Source organism: Elgaria multicarinata, chromosome 5, assembly GCF_023053635.1.
Source record: "Elgaria multicarinata webbii isolate HBS135686 ecotype San Diego chromosome 5, rElgMul1.1.pri, whole genome shotgun sequence".
NCBI classification, from domain to species: domain Eukaryota; kingdom Metazoa; phylum Chordata; class Lepidosauria; order Squamata; family Anguidae; genus Elgaria; species Elgaria multicarinata.
Genome location: NC_086175.1, coordinates 47205612 through 47232429, shown reverse-complemented (window position 1 = coordinate 47232429; position 26818 = coordinate 47205612). Strand labels below are relative to the sequence as shown.

Below are 26818 nucleotides of genomic sequence, written 5' to 3'. Positions count from 1 at the left end.
GGCCAGGGAAGACCAGCATACTTTAGCTCCAAGCACTTGACTACCAGCAATTAAGCCTTGGGAGAAGCAGTTCAGCTTTTTAGAATGAATGGGGTGCAGGTGGGAACTTCACAAAAGCCAGGAAACAACCAAACAATCAAGAGTAGGGGGAAATGGAGCAGAGCTGGAGAAAGAAGGTGGCCATCTGGGGAACCCTGGAGGAAAGGATTGTGATCCCAGGCAGGGTAGACCTGGTCCACAGGCCTGAGCTTCAACACACCTACTTGAGACTCACTGGGAGGGCCTTTCTCCTACTTCTGGAGCCAAGGAGAACCAGTCCCCTACTACAAAGGCATCCCATCCAGATCTTTGGGATGTCTCACTAGGAGCCAGGGGACAGAAGTCACATATAGGTGGAATCCAGCCCACCCAAGGGTGAGGAGAATACTTCCCTGCCCTGAACCATGGTAGGGATTCAATCCGGGCTGAAAGGCACGCAGAGTTCTGCCTTTTATTTTATTTCTTTATTGCATTTATATCCCACCATTTTTCTTCCAAGGAACCCAATGCAGTGTACATAATCCTCCTCTCCATTTTATCCTCACAACAACAACCCTGTGAGGTAGGCTGGGCTGAGAGTCTGTGACTGGCCCAAAGTCATCCAGTGAGCTTCCATGGCCGAGTGGGGACTAGAACCCAGATCTCCCGACTCCTAGTCCAACGCTTTAGCCGCTACACCACAGTGGCTCTCAGCTGGCTTTTGAGGCGAGCATTCCCTGATATTGTGACACATGTATCCAGTCATTCTCTCTACTTCTGATGTTCAGGTGGGAGTGCTATTGCTTATGGAGCAACAACAGGGATGTTTCAGCAGGCTTGGGAAAACCCCAAAGCATGCAGAACTACTAAAAAATATCTTTAGAAAAATACATGCCCAGTAAGGACTGAGTAGCCATAGAATGCTGGCTGGCTACTGGGGGAAAGAAAGGAAAACCAGGTGGAAATGTGAATGGTATGGACTAGTGCAGAGGGAAGCATGGCTGGCTGAGTAGAACAGTGAAAAGTGCACTTGCCTACTGCAACATTTTGTTACAGGTCCCACTTGCACTTTATAGTACTCAGCATCAAAGCACTTTATGTGTATTTATCTTGCTGTAATCCTTCCAATGACCCTGTAAGGTAAGTCAGGAATAATTATTCCCCCTTACTGCAGGTTTGGGGTGTGCAGAGAGAGAGAGAGAGAGAGAGAGAGAAGATTGCATAAAGCTACCTAGTAAAACACAGCAGAGGCAAAATTTGAATTGGGGCCTTCCTGATTTGTAGCTCAGTCTCTTACATGCTAGGCAACACCAGCTCTTACCTAGACATTACTAGTGAGAAGCAAACTCCCAGAGAGGAACGGAAGCCTCACCAGGAGACCTTTTGTCACTGCAGCCACTGCCGGGTGCGTCTTGGAGGAGGGAAAAGGTACGTCTGCATTAGCAGAGATGTGGCAGAGCAGGCAAATTCCTTATGAGCCAGGAACAAAGAATTGAGGAGTTTGAGCTCAGCTCATAATGAGTTCAGGAGGGAGAAGGAGAACACGTCGGTTCATCATTGCAAGTCCACCTAATTTCAGAGTTTGTCGCCATCACTTCTTTTCAATTATCCTTTGAATTTCAACCCACGGGATCAGGCTTTCAATGCGCATTTGATACCAGCTTGAATATTACTGAATGTGTATTTGCAATGAGAATCAAAATAATCAGGCCACGAGGGAGCTTATGCACTATCGCTCGTGCACATCTCGCTGCGATGCGATGGCATTTCTTTCTCATATTGCTCGGCCAGAAGAGAACCAGAGTCTTGAAAGGTTCTGATATTGATCACGTTCACCAAGACCAAAACGAAGCACTCGCTTGATTGGGAGAAGGTGCCTGCTAAAATGGTGCCTCTTTCCTACACCAGCTACAGCCGCAGCCTCTTTAATTAAATTAGGATGGTAAAAGAAACGAGCAAAACCCTGCCCTTTGATCATTCAAGACGCACCAAACCAACGACAGATTCAACTTTCCGGCTTAGATCAAGATCAACAGATCAGCTTTGAATACTTATGATGGCAACGTACCAATCTGTTTTGGCAAAGAAAGGAAAAAGCCTGAATCATTTGCTCTTCAGAGAATACCTTTTTAAAAAAAGGAAGAAGGAAATCAGCATTGTTCAGCTGCAGTACGTTAATTGCTACTTGTAAAGCGCGATTATGCTTCCCACTCTCTTTTGATATTCTCATAAATATGGGTAAGCGATGTTTTCCTTGACTCACCTGTGAAGACTCACAGGGCACTGCAAAGGGGGACTGATCACAGAACGGGGATCAAAAGAGATGAGCAAGCACAACGTCCTCACCTCATCGTATACAGAAGGGTCCCATCATCTTCAAGGCGTAGGAGCTTGTTGGGGGTGGTCATGTTGTGAGCGATCGATTTTTTACCATTATGGAAAAAAGTGTCTGGAGTCCAGATCTTACTGGCAAGGAGGTTGTTCAAAGGGAGGCGTTGCATGGGGCCTTGGAACCGAAGCCTTTCATCTTTCCAGCTTTGTCGGAAAAAAACATCAATAGTATATTCCTGGTATAAAATAAGAGACAATCGTGTAAGCGCCACAGCTCATACGAACAGATCCCAGTCTTTAAAGTTACTTGAGCAATAACAACAAAAACGTCTCTGGCTCCAAATCAGACATTACTTTAAATCTGGGTCTAGCGGCTACATCTTTTGTTCATTTTTACTCTAAAGTAAGTGCAGACCCCACCCCCCACCCCAATCTGGATCATGAAAGCCCCCCTACCCTCCCACACTAGGATCCCAATTGGGGGCCCTGCACCTACTCTAGAGTAAAAATAGGGAAACACAGCTTTAAAGCAATGTTTGTTTTGACCTTCAGTGTTGCAACTTACCATTTCGGTGTCTGACACTGGACCAAAACTGGTGACGTAGATGTCTGTTTTCACCTCAGTTATTCTCTCTACAGCAAAAGAAATGCAGAGAGTAAATCAGCACCTACTGGATCAAAAGGCAATTTTCAGAACTGATCTGGGAGCACTTAATCTTAAAGTTAAAGAGCATTAAAACGGGTGGGGAAGTTGTGGCCCTCGGCTAAATTTCAAAAGCCCTCTGCAAGCCAAGACTATAAGGAGGGCCAGATGTGCTCTCAATGGTAGAACATATGTGTTTCATGCGAATGGTCCAAGGTTCAAGCCCCGGCACTTCCAGGTAGGACTGGGAAAACTGTCTGAAACTCTGGAGCGTCATTACTGCCAGTCAGTGTCAACAATACTGGACTAGATGGGCCAGTGGCCTGACTCAGTATAAGGCCATTTCATGTGTTCCGATTCACTCCGGTGAGAGTGATCCCTCCCCCTTGATCTTCCTGCTGGGTCGCGAAGACGAGTGAAAAGGAGGGGGAGAAAATGAGGTGGCAGAAGAAAAGAGAGGAAGGGTGGTCCCACCCAGTTCTGGCTTTGGCCCCACACACCGCCAGCATTCACCACCACTCAGGGAATTGGCTCTGGGCAAAAAAGAAAAAAGGCCCACCCCTGCTTTAGAAGTTAAGGAGTTTTCGAACTAATTACACCCATATCAAGCCATGTCTTTGTCCTGCAATCATATCCTGACCATATTGCTTAATGCTATACAATGTCTAAGCATCCAGGGCTAGCATCCAGGGTAGGTATGACTGATAAGAGCCCCCTGGACCTTCACAACAGTGACGGCAAGAAGGAAGAGGAGCAGTAGATGCTGCTGCTGTCCACTTGCTCACTGGCACTCTGCTGGGATGGCAGTGATGGGAAGGAGGATGAGAAGCAAGAGCAGCTGGTGAAAATAGTGGTGAGAAGGTAGGTTCACTGTGCATGGAGGAGCCCATTGAGGGTGTCTCGCCCAAGGGCCTTCAAAAGCCTGGAGCTGGCACTGAATATCGCTTCTGTGCTAAATACAGCACCCAACGCTTTGTTGGTGCTGAACATAAATCACAGAAGTACAGAATTAACTGGCAGTAGTAGAACCCCTAAGCCTACAAGGCCAGCAAATGAGGGGAAGTCCTGCACTTGAGTGGCAAACAACACCTATAACTCAACACAGGATTGGGTCCAAGCACATGCAGCTCCTGAGAGTGTGAGCTGCTTCAATAGATGGGAATCTCTATGTGTACGGAAGGATGCAACCGCAGAATTGCCTCTCCGCTGAAATAAATGGGACAACTTTTCCAGGGCAGGTAACCTGCATTAGTGCCCAGCTCCCACAAAGAGATCACTGGAGTGAAGTGACAGTGCTTAGATCTGAAGAAGACCAAACAGTCTGTTTGCACTGCTCTGAAAAAGTTTGGATGGTAAAATTAAGACATTTAATAGCGTGCAATTTTACAAGGTGGCTGTATTTGCTAAAATTTGTGTAATTCTACTAAGAACGATGGCTTTCTATCACACTGACATCAGGTCCTTCAAGTAATTACACCATTTTTCAACACAACTTATATTTGATTCAGGGATGCCCCCTATTTTCCCCCTAATTCATAAAATGACAGCTTAATAATAAATACTAGATCATTGAGACAAAGGCGAATTTCACCAACTGTTAAAACCTGGTTTAGTAATTTGGATATTGATTACCAATTTTACACCACAATTTTTGCCAGATAAAATAAAATCCTGTACATCTTTAGAAATTCTGGGGCCATTCCGCTATTTCTAAGGTTGAGGGAAATGTAACAAGCCACTATCAGATACTTAGATAATTAATTTGCCTGCTGTACCATTTTGTGATTCAAGAGATAAAATGTAATTATCTGAAAACAGGTGGCTGGAATGCTTTATGTTGTTTCTTTCCAGATACTAAAAGAAAGAACCTACTCTATGGATAAGTACACTAACTTTACTTCCCAGAAATACTTCCTACCCTGGAATAGGGGATGGGTGGGTGTGCATAGACGTATTTATTTATTTACAATATTTTTAGCCACCTTTTACGGCCAAACCTTCACAATGTAGTTTTCATTATATAAATACAAAATCAGAAGAAAAACAAAACTACCATAAAATTATATATATGCAGCATAAAAGGCAGAAGTAAGAATGATTAACAATAAAGTAAACAGCTACAATTATTTAATATCAGTTCAATTACGAATAAGACCAAAGTATATCTGAAGGATTCAGTCTCTCATGGGAACCAGAGAAGATGTTGGAGGCCTGTATCTGGATGCCTCCATCATTTAGGGCAGTGGTAGGCAACTTGGTAAACTCCCAATGTTTTGGAGTACAACTGCCATAATCTCTGCTCATTGGCTATGCTGACTGAGACTAATGGGAACTATAGTTCAAAACATTAGGAGGGAACCAGATTACCTACTGCTGATTTAAGGTGATGTAGGTGGCTACCAGCGACAGGACCTTCTCAATGGTGGCATCATGTCAGTGGAACTCTCTCCATATTCCAAATCAACTAACACTTACTTTAATCAACTTTAGGCACCTGCTGAAAACATTTGATTACTAGGACATTAAGTGGCCTTTAAATTTTAAGGAGTCAGTGCATTTAGTTGATTTCTGCTATGCTATGATTGGTGCCTTTTATTGTTTTGTTTTTATGAAGCATTGTTTTAAATCCTGTGAGGGTGTCTATTATGTGGTACTTGAAGCTAGCAGGGGAAACCAGTAGAATCTGATGGAGTCAGATCAAGATAGGTAAAGTAAAGTAGTCAAAGTTGCAGTGGGCAATGTCATGACATGCAGATAAGGTCTGGTCAAGGTAGACAAGTCAAGGTGCAGCAGGCAAAGTCAAGGCAGAAGCTTTCTTATGCAGAGGACAGCTGAATGCAGGACCTTGGATAGCTCCAAGTAAACCCTCATACCTAAAGTTGTCTTCTACTAGAACAATAGAAGGATGTTGTCTCAGCAGGGAGCCAACTAAAGCCTTATGTAGATTGATGAGAGCTATAGCATGTTCTATGCCCCTCCAGAAGAACTGACTAGACTGTTAAAGGACCCTCACCTGAGTTTGCAGTCTAAGCCTTTTGCAAGGCTAGGGAAATGATGGTTCTGCCAAAGTATCACCTCGTGAGTCAGAGGATGCTGGGAGGGCCCTGGATAAGGTACTGACTGGCCTCCCATCCCCCGAGGAAGCAGCATGATGCTCAACCTTGTCAGTATCCTCTGAAGCACAATGAAAGACCTGAGGGCCAAGATTCATGATGGAGAGTATCCCAACAGCCAGTGGAAGGTGCAGATATCCCTCTCAATCTGCAGACATGGAGGTCCGTGAGCAGACCTTATGAGCCGCCTTCTTTCTGCCCAGGTTCCACCATTGGTATTCCAGTGGTAGTAATGGCAAAAAGCATGTGCCCTGTCAGCACATGGCCAGCAGAGCTTGGGTAATTCCTCCACCATGAATTCTCTCTCCCCAGAAGTCTTTGGATTGCTCTTTAAGGATTTCTTGAAAAAATGTATTAAAGATGGAGTATAAATATTTTACACAAAAAAACAAACTTTAGTGTGATTGGCTTTCATACTGCCTTGCAGCAAAGACACCACAATTGCTTTCATCAGGTACCTTCCCCACTTCCCAGTTTCTTTGCAATGTCCACACACACACAGAAGAGGTGATCTGACTTTTCCATGATTGTCCTGAGCACAGCGTGACAGATTACCAGTGCTGTGGACACTTATTTGAAAATGCTCTTAGCTGTAACTTAAAAATGAAAAAACAAAAACAAAACCCTTTTAACATTCAAAAAGAAAGGAAACCAAAGAATTGCAAGGAAGAGGCATATTTCTGCTGCTCTCTGCATATGTTTTGGCCAATCTCTTATTGCAAGGCTGGGGAAAGTTTTTTAGTCCAATGAGTGAATTGGTTCTGGACAAGCACATCAGGGCCACAAGCCAGCAGTGGGTGGGGCCACCCCATGCCTGGCATGTGACTCCAACATGAGTGTACAGACCTCTGAAACTCATGTACATGCTAACTCTCAGACACACTGACATCAGCTCTGTACCACTGCAATCAAGCTTTTAAAAAGCCACCATTGGTAGCAATGGAGTTGTTGTTTTAAAAACAACAACAGTAACTAAATGCAACAGGGGGGTGATGTTTTGAGGGCTGGCCATAGGATTGAGGAGGGGAGGGTTAGCCCTTTTTTTCACTAGCAGTGCTTCTCCTCATGCCCTGCCAAATGCCCCCGTTCTGTAATTAGGCTTTAAAAGCCTCCACCATCACCAATGGACTTTTTTTTAAAAGCCTCCTTTGTAATGGGGGAGGGAGAAGAGGAAATCCCTTATCTCCAATTGGAGACAAGGACAGGAGTCAGATGGGGACCTCCTGGTGACCATACCTGGCATGTGGGTCAGAGATTTCCCATCCCTCTCTTACTGGGAGACAACTGCATGCTGTTTTAAGCATTTTTCTCTAAAATGATGTATTTATTCATTCACTTACTTAAAATATTTCTTATTCCTTCCCATTTCACTCAATATAATCCAAAGCACTGAACAGCAAATATAAACAATAAAATGTCTACACCCCCCTTCCCACAAAGTCTAAAATACACAATAAAAGCATAACATTAACAATACAAGAGGCACTAACCAAAAACATACAGCAGGCCAAGGCATTTCTCAAATCAAAATGCCTGGTAAAATAATAATACCTTAACCAGGCATTGAAAGGCATGTAATGTGGGTGCCAGTCACATCTCTTTGGGAAGGACATTCCATAACCAGGGTGCCACCACTGAAAAAGCCCCCTCTTTTGTTGTTACATAGTGCACTTCCAATAAGGTGTATACTTGTAGGAACATCTAGCATACCTCCCAGGCCTGGGCGAAGCCTGTTATCATATCCATCCAGTAGGCCGTCCAGAAGCCTGGTGAATATGGTGATGTTATCATTGGTATCATGTTTCCCTGAAGCTGTTGGCATTTGTGAGAAGCTGTTAAAAGGGGGAGGGTTGGAGACAACATAAATAAAGATTGGGAGAGACAGCTGATGGGTTAGAGGTTGTCTTGATATCGTAAGCATCTCGGATTCAATAGAGAACAGCTTTTTAAGGAGGATTGCAGAAAATGTAACATCTCTTAGCTGCTTACTCTCTTTTATTGTAGAGGATTTCTACCACTGCGATCTGCCATTGTGCATTTTCACCTAGCTTCCCAGATTTGGCCCCTGGGCCTGAGGTTCCCCATCCCTGACTTAATTCCATCCATTATCATCAACATCATCAAAATTCAGACAATCCTAGAGTCGGACTTGTTCTCAAAGTTCATCAAATAGTCCAACACACTGTCAATGCGAGAACTCTGCTAGTACAGCATGCCTGATAGGTGGTCATCCATCCTCTGCTTAAAAGGTTCCACTACCTTCATTGGACAGCTCATACCAGGATGTTCTTCCTAATTTTTCACTGAAACTCCCTTTCTTCTTATTTGAACCCATTGGTTTGGTCCTTACCCTCTGGAGCATCAGAGAACAAATGAGCTCTGTCATCTATGTGACAGCCCTTCAAATATGAAGATGGGTACCATATCACTTGCTAATCCTCTCTTCTCCAGGCTAAAGAGGTGCTTGACAACTCTTTCCATGCTCAGGAACTCTTTCCATGTCTACGGGAAGCTCACATGTTGGCAATAGAACCCTCCCACTTGCGTACCCTAGTACATAGCATACAGAGGCACATTGGCCTTAGCTAGACCTAAGGTTTATTCCGGGGTCATCCCTGCCTTCTCCCAGGATATCCTGTGTGTCATTTACATGAACAGGGATGTCCCCGGGATGATCCTGGGGTAAACATTAGGTCTAGCTAAGGCCATTGCCTCTGATATTGGAGGTAATATATAGCCATCATGATTAGTAGGCATTGATAGACCTATCTCCGTGCCTTTGCCTAATACCCTTTTACAGCCATCCAAGTTGGGTAGTCATCATGCCATTTGTGGTAGCAAATTCCATAGTTTAACTATGCACTGAATGAAGAACTACTATCCTGAATCTCCCACAATTAAGCTCTATTGGAAGTCCTCCAGGTACGAGTATTATGCGAAGGGGACAGAATGTCTCCCTCTGCACTTTTTCTATGCCATACATAATCTGATACATCTCTGTCGTGCCTTGCCTTACTCACCATTTTTCGAAGCTAAATAACCCCAGATGTTGTAACATTTCCTCATAGGGGAGTTGCTCCAGCCCCTTTTCTGCATTTTTTTCAACTCTACCATATCCTTTTGAGGTGCAGTGATCAGAACTGTACACAGTATTCCAAGTGTTGTAGCACCATAGATTTCTATAGCACTATAGATTGGCAGTTTTATTTTTGATTCCTTTCCTAATGATCCCCAACATGGATTTTGCCTTCCTCACAGCAACTTTTTCATCAAGCTATACACTACAAACCCATGATCCCTTTCCTGGTCAGTCAGTGCCAGCTCAGATCCCATCAGCTTATATGTAAAGTCAGGGATTTTTTTGCCCCAATGTCACAACCCCAACTGTCGCTTTTTAATCTCTTTAAGGTGAGAAGTCTTTTTTTCTCTCATTCAGAATGATTTTTAAAAACATTATTTTTTCTGGTTTAGCAATATACTTCCCATCAAGTTGCACCACATTTGTTTAGACTCTCCATGGCTCTCCCTACATTTCCCTCCTTGTCTGTTACAGTCCTGGCCAGTTGGGAGGGCCAGCCCTACCTTTAAGCAGAGTGAGGTGACTGTCTCAGGCAGCAGTTGCTGGCGGGGGAGGGAGGGACAGCAATAGCAGCCTCCTGGCTGTTCCTTCCTAACTTCCTGGCTGTTCCCCTTTGTTGGAGGACCCAGCTGAGAATGTCACACTAGCTGCCCTGCCCTTCTAAACTAGCCTGATACTTCAGGTGTAGTGGATGATATTATCCCATAGCCAGTCTTGAAGTAAGATTCGACTGCCAGTCCAGCTGGCCTCTGTATGTGGAATGGGAAAGGGGTGCCATCTTGTTCTTTGCCTCAGTCAGCAAGATGTCTTGGGTGGCCCTGCTGGTTAGTCACAAGAATCTGGGGCAAGTAAATAGGAGGGGGAATACATTGTACAAAATTAAATGTTAGCAACTTTTAGATCAAATGAGTTATTTCCTAATTTGATTCTACTCACCATCAACAAACCATTCTAATTAAGTTGCACCCAGAGGATCAAACTCTGACATCTGCTACAAAGTCTTGGGCAAAACTTTAATCCTGCTGAATGATTACTGGTAGCAATAGCAAGAATGATATCAACGCTGAAGTACCCATTGAGCAAAACCATAATAGAAACCAGGTTTTCTGATGACCAACTCCAAAGTCATTCTTACTTAATATAATCAAGAAATATGGCCTCAGGGGTGGAAAAGGAATTAAGACCCACCAAATAACTGCTCCACACATGTCATCACCAGCACAACCAGCATAACCGCTAACCTTCTTAATTACAAACCAATTAGAATGACGAGAATCTAAATTTGTCAGTCGCATGATAGTATTACATATAACAACATAAGGTGCCAAGTATTGTTCTGGAAAAGATCCAATGGATTAAACAAAAGAATCCATATTATCCACACGCACACACACACACACACAACTGCACAAACCAATGGTGGACAGTAACAGTTGGCCACCTGTAAACAGTTACTAATCCAGAGCATCTGTCACATTAAAACAGGGGTGTTGAACCTCAGGCCCAGGAGTCAAATCAGGTGCCCCTCCAAGGTTCCCCAGATAGCCACACCTCCTTGCCAACATCCCCAGATAGTTCCTGGTTCACCCCCTCCCCCAACACTGATAGTTTTTTTTGTGGGAGGGGGGTTCCTGAGTTTTGCACAGTTTATTTCCCCATTCTAAAAGGTTGAAATGTCTCTCCTTAGGCTAAGGCCGTAGCTAGACCTAAGGTTTAACCCAGGATCATCCCAGGTTCGTCCCTGCCTGAGCGCTGGATGCCCTGTGTGGCACCTAGATGAACAGGTTTGACCCCAGGACAATCCTGGGATAAACCTTAGGTCTAGCTACGGCCTTAGTCACTGGCAGTAAAAGCTTCAAGCTAAAATATGTGGAGATTTGGGGCCTTCTGCCTTTCCTTCCCTCCACCACTGGAATCCACCCCTTTTCTCCCTCAGCATCTCAAAAATTGAATTCAGCCCTTGGGCTGAAAGAGGTTTGACAACTCTGCATTAAAATATACCTGCACGGCCTGCAAGCCAAAGATTTGGCTAGTTACTTCAAATCATGATGTGAATTGAAGCCTCCCTTACCTCTGGAGCTTCTGGCCAAGTGTACCTCTCCTGTATGACCTCTGTCTTTCTAGTTCCCCTTCCAGCCTCCTGTGGACCTCTCACCTTTCCCTTGACCTGTTGCCTTCTCAGGTCCCTGCCCCCTCTTGTCCTGGGTGTCTCCTTCTTCTGCTCCTCTTTCCTGAGGGCTTTCTGCCTGTCTCACCCCTGTCTAGGATCTGAGCTGACCAGCCAATGGAGAATCTTAGGATCAAGGCAGCTTATCTGAGGACAACCAGAGTGACCCTTTCATCTACCATGCCTCTCTATGACAATAGGGCAACCAATCACTAGGGAGTCCGTCACTGCCACTGTCACAAATTCTCTTATAGCACTTCAGTACCCAGTCCCTATCAGGGCTTCCAGTAGCTGCAGCCTTCCAAGTCTCTATGCACTTTTACAACTGCCTCCTTAGGCCTGAACAATTTGCCTATGATAGAGAAGAAGGATGTAAACATCAGCATTAAGGAACTGTATGCATGCTTGGAAATTAAAGTCCCTATTGTGACTGGTGATTCTTAGTTCTTGCATCCTAAAAACAGTCCCAAAAAAATCCCTCCAGCCATTATGTATGTTTGAAGGGGTAAAGCCTAGAAAGTAATTTAGAAATGTAGAAACAGCATGCCAAGTAAACACAAACCAGTGAGAAAAGCAACTAATGTACTTACTCTTCAACTGAAACCTTTTGTGCAATTTCTCTTCTCTAAGGGCAGTAAAAGGACACCATCAAGTGTTCCTCACTCTCCACCCCCTCCCCAGACACACAGATTGAAAAATGAAATTGTGCTTTAAGGAAACATTAAGACTAAGAAACGCTCATGATTCTTGTCTAACCCAACCCTTTCCTGCTCCCAGTATTCTCTAGAAGCAATTACATCCTATGTTATGTAATATAATATAAGTACTTGAAGTGCTACATTGTAAAACTATCTGAAAACAAGGAATCCAAGGAGCTATTTGGAAAGGAAAGTCTGCATTGTTTGGTACACGGCCAGCTGACACGTTCTGGAAGTGTGCCGGCGAGCAATCCTTTATTACACAAACTATTAATGCTTTGTAGAGCTTTGGTGCAATTTCTATTTAAAGCTGCCTATAAAGAAACTACTTCGGGAGGTGGGGGTACAGAAAAGGGAGGAGACTCTGGAGCCTGAAATAAATTTCTAGTAATTTCCAGGGCCTAATTTAGCATCCTGTGCAAGCCTTGCCATCAAATAACCCGCAGGATAGCATCATCTTAACACACACACACATCTGCACATGTAATCTGGCAAGCTCTAAAACAAAGAGTAACAGAGACAGTGATGCTGAAGATGCTGAAAGATTTAGCTTTCTGTATGAATGCTGTGAACCTCTCTCAGATTTCATTTTGCTGGACATTTTTTGATAGTCTCAGTGAAGCTGAACTGATTACACTATTAAATTGTTTTGGCAAGAGGCATGACTGCTTGATCCAGCAAACGTTTACCTGCGCAAAATGTTTGCTGTTAGCATTTTTAATTTTTAAGCTTCTTCAGTTTCAGCACCCAAAATAACCCTATGTATAATCTGGTTCCAATCATTGACTACTGTGTCTGGTTGGGTACAAGTGTCTGGAGTAAATGTAGCACCAGTTGTAAGCGGGTACTTGGGAAAACAAACAAGCACTCCGAATATACTGGTTACTCTGAAACCTCAGATCTTTCTTATTAAAGTTCATTTCCACTTGCTAAATAAAAAAAATACCATTCCAGGCCACTTTACACCTTACTTACTTCTAATACACAAAATATTGTTGCAGAAGACATTGCATGAAACTCACACATAGTTCGTTATGTGTTTAAGATGATGTCACACACATGTATATCTCACCGATGTACATACTCTGGAAAGTGTCAATCTGCCATGCTGGTAGAACCTTTGTACATGGAGCAAAAGCATGCATGTACGTGTAGAAGTATCTCTAAGAAGCATAACAGAGCATGGAAATCGGGTGCTAGGTCAATCTTACCCAATAAGGGGCCTTCCAGGTGTTTTAGACATTCTTCCATCAGCCCTAACCATCAAGGCCAATAACCAGGAATGGTGGAACTTGTAAAAAAACCCTAGAGGGCACCAGTTTGGGCAAGGCTACTCTAGCTGGTTTTGTTTTTCTTGTCGTTGAGAGTTGCTGTGCCACTTGTACTAATCCTGCCAGCCTATTTAATCTGGCAGAAACTAGCATTTGCTTCTATCCTGGTTCTGGCTGAAGAGCTTGGTGAAACTTCATTTCTATCCTCCAAGGAGATCAGAGAAGCCTTTTAGCTGTGCTGCAACAACCTGGTGTAGTAGGTTAGGTTGAGAAATAGTGACTTGCCCCAGGTTGGACATTAAATTTCATGGCTGACTAGGAATAAACGCATCCGAATCAAACACTCTAGCTCAGCCGTCCACAACCTGGAGCCTTCTGAATATTCTGAACAACTCCCAGCGTTCATGACCACTGGCCATGCTGTCTGGGGCAAATGGGAGAAGAAGTCCAAAATATCTGGATGGCACCAGGTTAGGGAAGACTGCTCCAGCTGCTGTACCAATCTGGTGTATACTTTAGTTCCCCATCTTCTTTAATCATACATCCATTAGCAAATAGAATTCTCCAAGTGCAGTCCTATATATAGCCAAAATAGCATCACCCATGAACGAAGCAAAGGTATAAGCATGTTTGAGGGAAGTCCAAGTTTTGCAGAAGCACAAAAAATATTTAGCGGGGGAGACCCTAAGCCCCCTCCCCCCAAACCCATCCTAATGAGCATGTTCTGTGGATGAAGAATACTGACTGACTCTTGGGGCAGGGAGAAAACTAGGAGAAAGGATGATGGGATGGGATGTCTGGAAACCTGAACAGGCAGCACTCTACGCTGCAACATTTTGTCACAGGCCCCTTGTCCTTGCCTGTACCACAAGTTTTGTAACATTGAAAGATGAAAGAGACAGGTGGTTTTATTGAAGAGTATGGGGGCCATTTACACATTGCCAAAAGGGGGAGGAGAGAAAAGAGGAGACAGTTTTGCATTAAATTTTGCATATTTTAGTTTATATGTAGAGAGGCAAATTTAGAAATAATTCCTATAATCTGAACATAGATAAAATACATCCCACCACAGTGGGGAATACTGTGTCCAGGTGGCCTGTGGGCCTGCTCTTCCAGGTGCTAACTTTTGAGGGACAATCACAAGGCTCCTGCTTGCCCTTCTTTTATCTTTTACCCAGCTCTTCAAAGAGAGGACTGTCCTCTGTAAAGTAAGACAGATGACATGACCATCCTATGAGCTTGAACAGAGAAGGCAGTTTAGTTAGATCAGAAAGAAAGTCATGGGGACTATTTAGAGCAGTCTTTCCTAACCTCATGCCTCCAGATTTTTGGACTATAGCTTCTGGAATTCCCAACCATTGGCCATGCAGATTGGGGCTGATGGGAGATGAAGTCCAAAATATCTGGAAGGCACCAGGTTGATCAAGACTGATTTAGAGCTATTACAGTGAAGCTTTTTTGAAATGTTTAAAACACCCAGAAATGTCTCATGGATAAGAATCCTATGTCAACAAGGGCCTCAACAATAGGGCTTCTTCCATTTGCATGATTAAACCTGATCAATTGCTTTTGATTTCAAAATAAATGTAGGCCCTGAAACAATTAGTTATTGTCATGGATATTTGTTATCATCATGGCATTGCATATACCACACTCCTGGAAATAGCGATTTCATGTACTACAGGAAATGCACGTTTCTGCCATTCTGTCTTGAGTGTCTCCTAACAGCAGAGAAACATTGCCAGAATTCTCTGGAAATTATTTTTGTAATGATTTGTTCATTGAGTAAATTTGTTTCTTGGTCTCTGCACTGAAGGAGAGCAAAGGAACAAGAAGTAGAGGCAATATTTTAAAGTATCTTGTTAAAGAGGCGGGATGGCTCAAGGCAGACAACCATTTTTAAGAAAGTTGAAAGTGGCATGTACTTTTTCTTTCCTTTCATTTTTTCTTGTCTGGGTTAGCCAGATAAAATAATAAAGCACAGAGCTCCAGTACTTTTAAAATTTATGTAGTGGAGAAAGACTTTGAAAGTGAATGAGTAGGGAACCTGTACTGCTGAAATGCTTTCTTCTTCCCAGCTGCTAAAGCTGGTACCAGAGCAATATTCTCTGGTCCCCTTGGAGCACACATAAGCTACCACCACCAAAATGAGATACCTAAATAGAAGGTATGACTGCAGTAGAGCTGAATTTATCTTCCATGTATCTTAGTGCAAATGTAAATCCAGGCTCTGATGTGGAGTCTCTTTCAGTGCAAGGACCAAATTCAATTTCAGAGGAGCTCTCAGGGTCCACATCCCAATGGTGGGCAGAGCCAAAGGGTGAAGAACTAAATTGCCAAAAATACCAGCATACTTTACGTTGAAGCTATTAATCTCAGTAATTAAGAGTATTATCCAATGTTTATTATTATTGCATTTTATATCCCACCTTTTTTCCTCTAAGGAACCCAAGGTGGCATACATAATCCATCTCTCCGTTTTATCCTTGCAACAACAACCCTGTGAGGTAGGCTGGGCTGAGAGGCTGTGACTGGCCCAAAGTCACCCAGTGGGTTTCCATGGCCGAGTGGGGACTAGAACCCAGAACTCCCAACTCCCAGTCCAACACTCTAGCCGCTACACCACATCTGTCCATGATTAGTGCTAATGACGTAATAAACCAATGCTTGTGCAACCTAACTAGTGCAATGGCAAAAACGGTGGTGTGGCAGCAAAAAGGGGACGACTTCTTTAAAACAAGGCATGTGCCACCTTAGGACTCACCATGTGCAAGTTCTCCAGAATTTGTCATTAGGCTAGATGGCAAATAACGCAAAAGGAGAGGGGAAGGGAGGAAAAACACAGGCTGATGCGGAAGCCATGGAACCTGCACTTAGTCACAGTCTTGAGGTGGAATATGGGAAGAGGTTGCAGACAAATGAGGCTCAACTAGGTGCTGTGATGGTTTCAGGTTGCATTTATAACAGTCTCTTGGACTGCTGAGATGAAGAAACAAACAATAGTTGATCCCTCCCCCCGCCACACACACAGAGTTTTGAAAATATAAAACCCAATATTTACCCAGATCGATCTCCATTCTCAGTTGAAACACACAGGTTTTCTTGAATGGTAATATTGATTTATGTTTGCTAGTGTTGTTTCACAAGATATCCTGGCTGTAATCTAGATTAGATACCCTAGCACATGAAAATTGTATTCATTCATTCATTCATTCACTTATTTGATTTATATCCTGCCTTTCCACCCAAAACTGGTGCTCCAAGCAATAATAAGACCAAGATAAAAATTAAATTAAAACAATAATAAAAACAAATACATTAAAAACACAATTACAAACACAATAAAATAAATCATGAAAACCCAGCCAATTAAAAGCTGCTTCAGCAAGAGACCAGTTTATATGCCAAAGGCCTGCCTGAATAATAATAATAAAAAGCCCTCTGCTTGCCGGTGGAAGGAGAGGGAATTCTAGAACCTGTGTGCAGCCACTGAGAAGGCCCTCTCTCACATCCCGACCAAATATAACTCCGATGGTGAAAGGAACAAGAGAAGCCCCTCCCTGGAAGATCTGAAAATGGGGCATGGGAGAATGCAATGGCTGAAAATGGTAGAACGCATGTGAAAAATTGATTTGGCTCCGTGTCTGCGTCTAGGTATGGGACGCCACTTCAGGAAGAAAGACTATTAGCAGCCCACCACCGTTGTGATCTCTTCCGTGTGCCAGTATGGCTGTGACAAAACAGACCTGCAGACTATCCTGTCAATCTTTATGGGATCCTTTTCCTTGCAACCAACGGGGGTGGAAGGGAAGAACTGCTGGAACAAAGAGGACAAAAGCTGCCGCTCCACTTCTCACCCTGGCTAGCATGAGCTGGCAACATTTCGAAATCTTCACTCCCTCCTCCCCACATACTTTTATTCTTATTGCGACTTTCATGTTACACGTTGCACGTTATTTTGAGACCTTCCCCCTGATGACTAACAGAGAGGCATTAATAATTTTGGTATGAGTCGCTATAATACTAAAACTGAAACTGAACTGAATTTGGGAGGGACGTTCTCCACTTTAACTAGAGTTCAGCATTCCAAGCATCGGTAAAAAAAAAAAACACATCGCCAGATTTCTAATTTACAATGTTTCAGCTCTACTTCCTAAGTATTTATTCATTTCCAGAATTGGTATTTTACTACTACTTCTTGGCCAATAAAGGCTATCCTAGTGGGTGCAAAGAATTTAGCTGCACAGCAGCTAATGAAGTGAGGGGACTTCTCTGGTTTCTACAGTGGCTAGGGCGTTGGGAGAGGGGGGGATCATATATTGAATCACTTATAGTATATTGGATTTTAGTTTACTACTTTTACAAAATACACCATAAAACAAAAAGTAATTACAGAAGTGCCTGGCTGTGACAAATGGCAACAATAGATGTCAAGTGGCTACATTGAAAATGCTGCTTAAAATTATTGGACCAAGCCTTATGAAGATCTATATGGCATTTCTGTGGGTTCCCCAAACATTTCACAAGCTAGTTACTAAACCGCAGCTAAACGAGGACAGAATTTCTCTGCTGTATTATGCACATTCTCATACCCCTCCTGCATTGCCGAGAGAGAGAGAGAGAGAGAGAGAGAGAGAGAGAGAGAGATGAGCGTCTGAACAGTTTACAGCCAACATTGCAGTGAATTCAGAACTTTACCCCTGCAGTTGATTATGGGGATATGTTTGGCAAGTTTTACCTGCTTAAAAACCATTTTGCTAAAGCCTTAAGGACAAAATGGCATAATGCAGAATGGCTGCCTATTCTCTGCTGGGCTGGTATAGTCCTCATAATGCCACTTCGTTACAGTTCGTTGAGAAAGCTTCAGCAGGAATCATACAAGAGGGATCATTTTCCTGGTTCTGGCCCTTCAGTTAGGTATTCTAGTGCATCATCTAACACACTCACATGCCTTTTGTGAGTAACCACATGTTTTCATTTCATGTTTACAGTGCTGCATAAAACACAGAAGGTACAAGGTTTAATATCCTAGAAAATGCTGCCTTGCACTCAGAATGTATTAATGAGATGGATTCTTCAGCCCAGGGATGGGCAGAAGGTAGATTTCAAGATGTTTGGGACTTCCAACTCCTATAGGCTCTGCCAGCATGGCCAATGGTCAGGAATGCTAGGAGTTGAAGTCCAAAACATTTAGAGCTTTTCCACATGAGCTTGCTAATTGGCTACTAATCTGCTGCATCTACTTTCAGTTTCATCATGGAATTGGGATCTACACAAGGAGCGTTTCCTTTTCTGCGTTTCAACTACATAACCTCTAGGTGGCACTGTGGTATAGCAGAATAGTGCAAATACAGAAGAGGAAATCATGCTTTCTTTCACTTTCACATTTTCCCTGCTCTACAAAAATGCACCAGAAGTGCTGGTTAGACTTAGAAATGAAACTGGAGGGGCACAACGCCATCCAAAGAATGACGAGCACAAGATAAATGCTTGTGTAGAAAAGCCTTGCAGATCTGCTTTTCTGCCCAGCCCTTCTTCACCCAAACCTATTGTTTTAAAATAGGATAAGACAATAAGTATGAAGAGGGATCAAACTGGGATCTCTGAAGATCAAGCAAAGTTTCCCTGAATCCTGCACCACCCCAGCTGCTGGCCAGAGGTAGGAACTACAGACAAGCTGAACTGGACACTACAACCACTACTCAGAATCCTCCTGATGTCAGGTGACCCCAGAGAGCCAATCCCATGCCACTGCCTGATATAAAGCTCTCACATTTGCTGCAACCCCTCACTTTGGAAATTTGTTGCTGTGACCAGGATACCCACACCAGGTTCTTGCCAGCTCTTGTTGTTGCCTGACACTACTCCTTAACACACATGAACAATGGAAAGCTTGTTCTATTGCTGAAGTGCTTTTAAGTGGCTTTGGATATGGCAATGATGCAAGTAGAGCAGGAAGTACAAGTATTTTGCATTTCCTGTCCCTGCACTTCCCCCAAGTTGTTTCCTCCAGCCTGCATCTCTCTTCTTTGGGCAAGATGTGAAAGCTCTATTTCACATGCATCGGAGAAGCAAAGAAACAGAAATCTTTGCTTTCTATTCACACACACACAGCCACATTCTCATCTTGCCCAAATCAGCTCTTAGAGTTAGAAAGTTTTTACTTCCAACTGTTCCTTGTCTAAATTTCAATGGTCAGGTTAAACATTGCTGTCCCTCTTCTTTCTAAGGTTCTTTTTATAATTTGGAAACTGTCAGCAAACCTCCTTTATATTTTGTCCCTGGCTAAATATGCCTGTAATGACAATTTGTTCAATACACTGCTCAATATAACGATGATGCACAGCACCAAAACTCAAATAGGTATTTGAATTGTGGAACAACAGAAGTGGCAGGCCTTCTTTCCACATTCTCACATCTGCCACCTTGTGTAAAAACAAAGATGGAGGGTTGGTCTGCATGTCACGCTACAAACACACCAACTGTGTACCAGTTTAACTGTCCTGACTTCCCACAAAGAATCCTGGGAAATGTAGTGTCACGAGGGTACCAAGAAGTCTCTACAAGAGATTCCCTAACCTCCTGGGAGTTCCCAGAGCTCTCTGGGTAGACAGAATGACTATTAAACCAATTTAGGTCTGTATTCACATGATGGTATGAATGGAACCTGGCTGACACCTCCTCTGGGTTGGGCCCAAGTCCATCAAGGCTTCCCTGACAATAGCCTCAGACACGAAGGATGGGGTTGACCTCACTCTCACTACTACTACTCCAGTTCATTCTGATCTGGGAAAGATACAGGACATCCTTCTTGATCCAGCCACCATCTTTCTTCCAAATTTCTGCTCCTGCTATACCTGTTCTGTCCCAGCTCCAGAACAACTGCAAGACTTCCCTCCTTGCAGGAACACAGACAAGTGTCCTGGTTACCCAGGCAACCAGGTCAACAAGTTGCTTTCAGCTGGGATGAGAGATCACATTGGTTTACATCCTAGTTGCCCCAGCAACCCAACACTTGCTTTCAGCTCCTTGGCCTCAGTACCATCTCAGCCATGATGCTCTTTCCATTAAGGTCTACTATGAGTTTCTTCCGAGATAATAATGCCCAGGCATTTGCCTTCAGTTTTATCCACTTTTGGTTGGTTCTGTGACTTCAGCAGCTGAAAAACTGAGGACAGATCAGATACAATGAAAAGATCTTTCGCTCTTCGTTGTTGAGACACTGAGTTCCAAACATCTGCAACATCTGGCTTGGTCATTATCTGGAACCCAGTGTTTGGCTGATCTTTACTATTACATTGCATTCTTAAAATAAGATTTCTACCAAGCTCTGAAAAAAAAATATGACGATGTATTTTAAAAGAAAAACATCTAAAATATATTTCTTATTGAAATTGACATTCTCACTGAAATCCACTGGGGTTATACCATTAATTGCAAAAACACCAGAGCAACTAAGAATGTAACAACCTCGAATTCTTTTCTTTTTTTGAAAAAATAATCTAAGTACTTTCCTTTAGATCACATAATTGAGATATTTCCTAATAAGTTTGTGAAAAGTGTCAATTAGAAGAGAGTTCAAAAATTGCCTATTTCCCAAATAGAATAGTAGGACTCAGACTAATATGAAGAAAAATGACATTTCGCCTTTAGACAACACTTTAGCACATTTTCTGTTAACAGACAGTTGGATCCCATATGCACATCTGCTTGGAAATATGCCCCATTGTTAGCCAGCGTTTTGGCAATCCTATAAAATGGGCTAGTTTGATTCCCACATTATAAATGGGGGGCTGCAGCTCAGAGACAGCAGCCTGCCTAAGACAAACTAATGAGTTCATGGTTTCAGAAGCACACCGTAAACTTCCGAAAGTCTGGCTGGGGGATTCTGGGAGATGTAGTCCGACACATCTGGAGGGCACCAGGTTGGGGAAGGCTCCAATAAAGTGCTAAATGAAATGATAAGTCCTCAGAATAAAAATGATTATGTTTCCCTGTACTTTTAAAGACTTACCAATGAGAAGGGAAGGAGTTCTTTTTTAAAAAAAGAACAAAGGAAGTTAATTTTACTGTTCAGTGCTATAATAGCATTTTTACTTCTACTGTTTCTACTTCCTAGAGCTTGAAACCTATCGGGAATCTTTCTTTTCAAGTGATTTATACAGTCATGCTGACTTTTGTGATCCCAACACACTGAAGTACTAGAACACAAGCCTGACTCTTTTTAGCCAGGAATGGGTGAGCTTCCCACCTGCTCAGCCCATCAATCAGTTGTTCTGCTCCACTGTTTGAGTCAAAAACTTGAGGAATCTCAATGGTGTGGGGGTGTTGGTTAAAACATAGAACAGTCAAGTAGCCTGATTCTCACTCCATCCTCCAAGCCTACCTGCCTGTTCCACTTTGTCACTCTCTTTCTGTCGTGGGGGGGCAGGGAGGAGGTTGTGCCAGCCAGTGGAAAGGAGGAGATCAGGGGCCATATGGCTTGCAGTCAAGAGCCATGATATGAGGGGAAATGATGCACAGAGCCTGCCATTTGCAGCTGAGAGGCCCTGCTCTCCTGCCCTCCACTTTCCCCTTGGAGTGGTGGCTGGGAACTGGCAAGGCGAGTTAGTGGTGTCATCAAGGAAGGACTTTGGGCCAGAGGTCCAGGGCCTCATTGAACAGGAGGACCTCATATACAACAGGGCTCACTTGACACATTTTGAAGTAATACACATTATCATCTAAAGAGGGGAACTTCATAAGACCATTAATTATCTAACTACACCACTGCCGAAAGCCGGGGAACAGCGGAGGTAGTAGGATGGAAGCAATTTTGAGGTTGGCCCAGCATGAAGTGGGACCAAGTGGGACCAAGCCAAACTCAAAAGGCATGATTAATTTGACTACAGTGGGTGCAGAATTTCTGTCATGATGCCCTCACCCCCATTCCAATTCCTGGGAGCTGCTCTGTCCATCACTAGAGGCAACAGAAGGTGGGTGTGCAAGCGACTTCCACTTCTAGGCAACATGTGAAAGAGAAACTAGTACATCTGTTTTGCTGTCTTGAACTAAAAACTCATGAAACATGTGCATCTTGGTAATCCATTAGTTGCCCTTCTGGATAGTACAGCAGGATCAGGGAAAGCAAATGGCAAGTCACTCATGTGTCTATTTTCCTAGCTATAACTACATAAGCTTCCTGACTGACTAGTATCCCCTTCCCAATATCTGCCATGCAGCTGGGTATACTACTACCACCACCATCACCACCACCAATAACGACATTCACAGGTACTTCCTTAACATGCCACAATTTTACAATTTGTTTCTTACTTGATCTCAGAATATCCACATATATTACATTCATATTGTTGCTATTTCACAGATGGGAAAACAGAGGCCGATGCTTTGCTCAAGACGCAATCAGATCTCTCTAAATCCAACAATTTGACATTGATATGACATTGGCTGTCTTAGTATCAGGTGTGCATGAAAATGTTTCCCTTTGACTCTTTTTTTTGGGGGGGGAACAGTTTATGGTTTTCATTTTCAATTTTTAACAAAGCCCTTTAAAAACACCTCAAGTAAACATATAAAGTTTAATAAAAAGTAGTTTAAAAGCAAACAAACACCAAACTTGTGATAACTTACCCAAAATGACTGGCTAAATTCATGGAAATGCAGAGCAGAAAGCAGTTTTTGATCATGATAAAACCAGAGAACATCCCATTGTCCATTCCCAGTGAAATTATTAATAGAAGCAGCTGACTTTGCAGGGGTGTACCTTTGCCACCTTTGTTCTGAAGCTGCAGCAGACAAGGGAGGCAGAAATACACATAAGTGTTAACTTAAGATATAAAACAGGTCAGATATCAAGCAATACACAGTGCACCATTTGTCCAACCCACAGAGGGGATATTCCAATAGCCCCAAATTCATTCGGAATTTACATAAGGTTGTGCATGCATCTCTCTCTACAAGCAGGATGCACAAATGAATTCAGATGTCCTGAACTGCTTGGACAACGAGGACTCTAGTAGATTAGGGATCTTTGGTGGTTGCAGCTAGTTTCTGTAATGAAATTACTTTCCATAAATGTATTGTTATAAATGGTACATCTCATCTCTGTTCCACATACAAATCTGGATAGAAAGAAATCTACACTGTTCAGATTGGAACACCATTACAAAATAATTATAAATACTACAGAAGATATGCTTAACACTTCCTTTTAACACGTTGTTATTTGTATAATGTATGTGCGTGTGTCCTTTTCCTAGGTGGAATCACTCTTTTGTCTTACCTATTTAAACACACACACACACACACACACACACACAGCAAGAAGCCAGCTATTAGAAACTGAAATTCAGGCTGCTAATAAGGAGAAGTGCCCCAAGTTAAACAAAGGCCCCATTTGTTTTAATGCACCTTCACAACACAACTACGCGGGAGGGGGGCTTGTGGGGGGGGGGAGGCATGACAACCATACCTGCTTGCAAGATGGACTGGCATTCCTTGGATGGCTGCCCGCCTGCGTGACTGCAAAAGCTTATATTTGAGGGAAATCGCTCACCCTTCCCTGATTGAGATCGATAGGTGATAGATAGATAGATAGATAGATAGATAGATAGATAGAGATGTGGCAAAAAAAAGAGAGAAGCCTTTCAAGGCATTTCCCTCTCGCTCTTCCTTGTCTACCTGAGTCTTACAAGAATGTGCACTCAATCTAGGCATGCAAGAGGCTCTAGACTAGCTACGGAAGGCGTGTGCGTGTGTGTGCGTGTGTGGCAGCCATCAATCCCAGAAATATTCAGGTGACAACTAAACACCAGGAGTAAAGAACTGGGCCTTTCCTTTCTCTTTTCTCTTTCTTTATTTTAAAAATGGACTTAAGTACAGACGGAGGAAAAACCCGCCTCCCTCTGCTGCCCGCTCTCCTCTCTCCCCACCACTTCCCGCTGCGCTCCCGCCGTCAAGCCCCGGCCTCGTGTGGGGAGGCTCTTCCCACAAACCCCACGCCGCTCCACCCGCCTCTTCCCCCCTTCCCCTCCCTCGCTCGGCCGGAGAAAGAGGGCACTGCGGAGCCGCAGCAGGCTGTTCCCTCCAGCAGCAGCAGCTGCCTCTTCCGCCGCTCAGGCGCAGAGCCCGGGCGCCCCGTCAGCCCTCTGCCCAGCCAGGGCTTGCCCGCGCTGCCCGCCGCCACGCGCCCCCCGCCTTCCGTCCCAAGAAAACCGCCATACCCGCAGCCCGCTCCACGCATGCGGCCCCGGCTGCTGGCGCCTTTGGGGTGTCTTGCAGTTGTCGTGGCCGCCGCCGCCGCCGCCGCTCCTACCGCACCGAGCGCCGCGCGCTGCAATGAAGGCGATCGGGCGCCTGCCTCGTCTCCGCCGAGCCCCCCGCTGCTGCCCCGGTCGCGCACGCACAACTCCTGCAAACTCCTGCGAAAGAGCAGAAGTGCAACTCCCGCCCGCCGCGGCTGCTGCCCATCGCCCTGGCTCGCCCCTCTCAGACTTCGGAAGGGAGGGAAACACCCGCCCTCCTGGCCTCACCACCACCACCACCACCACCACCACCAGATCAGCCAGCGGCTGGGGCAGCCCGAGGCGCGCAAAAGCCGGCGGGTCCCTTTTGGAGTCGCCAGGCCGGCCAGCAAAGTTTGCCTTTGGGCGACTTCCTGTGGCCTCTTCCCCCGCCGTGGGCATTGCCTCCAGCAGAGGACAGCCACTCGGCTCTCTCGTGCTCATGTCCAGCTGTCGGTCGATCCTCTTCCCACCCACCCCCCTCCTCCTCACCCCCTTTGCTGGCCATCCCCGACGGAATTGCGCAAATCGTACGGCGACTTAATACAAGCGGGGTAGGAAAACCGAGCGGCTCACCGATTGCTGGGGGAGGAAGCACCTCCGAGTGGATTTCGCCTCCCTCGCCGTCGATCTCTCTTAGCTCAGGCTGTTGCCCAGGAAATCCAGGCTGCTGGGAATAAAACCTCGTCTCCCCAAAAGGAAGCCTTGGAGGGCGGCGGTGGCTCGGATCCAAGCAGCCTTCCAAGGCCGCGCGGCGGTTATTATTACTATTATTTTCTCCCCCTTTTCTCTTTTTCGCTTCCCCCCTCAGACCTTCTCCGACACCCCTAGTCTTCTTTCCCCCGTATCCTCCACATGGCTTCTCCCGGGCATGTAGCGGAACGGCTGCCGGGCAGCTGTGCGCCAGCAGAGGCCGCTGCACGCATGGCAGAAGCAGCCCATATGAATCACTGCGTCCCTTCCGAGGCACAGGAGAGCTCAAGACTGCTGGCCCAGCGCTTCTGAAATGGCATTGTTTCGAGGAAGGGGGATTCCCAAGGCAGTGGAGGGCTCGTGTCGTTGACGGCCGAGCCGCGAGGAAGACCTCGTTTTTCTGGACTGGGGATCGCGTATCTGCTTTGGACTGGACGGGTGATTTTCAGAACTTTGGGAAAACAGATGCTGTGCAGATGTGTATAGACCTGTCCTTATGTAAGACTTGTTAGTAACCTTATAGTTCTCCTTTGCCTTCACGAGACTTGGGGCTTCTTCTTTTCTTTTTGCCCTGGCAAATGTGTGCGGGCACCAGGCTGCCAAAGGCTGCTGAGGAACTCAGTGGGATTCACTTCTGAGTAAACCTGCTTCGGTCAATGAGCCATAGTCAACCCTGGTTCCTTAGCATAGGAACCCATAGCATACAGGTTGGCAAACTCATAGTCGTTATGCATGAGCACAAAATAATAATAATGCATGAGTACACAAAAACAGTGCAATGCGTGAAGAAGCCTTGAGGTGTAAACCCAAGGTAACTAAAGCAGTGTAAAAAGATGGTATTAACTGGCAATAACAAAGCTTGTGTTTCAGATACCTTGAAAACAGAATTTTCCAACTGGCTTTACTGAATGTGGCTGTTTAAGGATGGTGTACAGAAAGCATGGGGGGCGGGGAGAGAGACATAGCACAGCAGCAGCATCACATGATGGAGGGAGAGAGAAGCAGTTGATGGCATACAATACAGGAAGGAACTTCACTACAGGGACACCCAAGCTCTCTGTATCTGACGAGACAGGGAACAACCCCAGTAATGGTAAATTAGGAAAAGATGCTATATTATAGGGGTGCCCCAACAGTCCTGATCCTAAAGTTGCAATCCCAAGCATCTAAGAAATCCCATTGAATTTAGTAAAGTTGCGTCAGAGTAAACACTCATAGGTTTCAGCTGTAAATTACACTCCCACCTTGAAAAAGAAATCAGAATTCTGCATTGTGCCCGTCTGGATTTAAGCAAGTTTGCACACTCTTAGGTTGCAACACTGATTCAGCTTTTGCTAAAGGTGGAGGGGAACCATCAGCTATGCTGGCTATGGAGTCTGCCTCCCCAACTACCCCTCCTGAGCACAGGAGATCCAGCTCAGCAGCTCCACTCCAACCCCAGGGTCTAAGATTCCCCCTGACACTGTGCTCATGTTTCTCGCCTCCCCTGCAGCCATAGGGACTATACCGTGGCTTTTAAA

The 26818-nt window shown here is 44.5% G+C and overlaps 1 protein-coding gene across 1 annotated transcript in view; it reads right to left on the bottom strand.

Annotated features, from left to right (window-relative positions):
• Window positions 1-23075, bottom strand: part of GABRA5 (gamma-aminobutyric acid type A receptor subunit alpha5) — a 66606-nt gene extending 43531 nt beyond the window's left edge. Inside the window, exons 1-4 of the mRNA XM_063127499.1 lie at window positions 22954-23075; window positions 7816-7937; window positions 2915-2982; window positions 2365-2585 (exon numbers count right to left, since the gene is read on the bottom strand). Of these exons, the coding sequence (XP_062983569.1) occupies window positions 2365-2585; window positions 2915-2982; window positions 7816-7937; window positions 22954-23039 (497 nt within the window). The 5' untranslated portion in view covers window positions 23040-23075. The remainder of the gene's footprint in view (window positions 1-2364; window positions 2586-2914; window positions 2983-7815; window positions 7938-22953) is intronic.
• Window positions 23076-26818: the final 3743 nt, after the last annotated feature.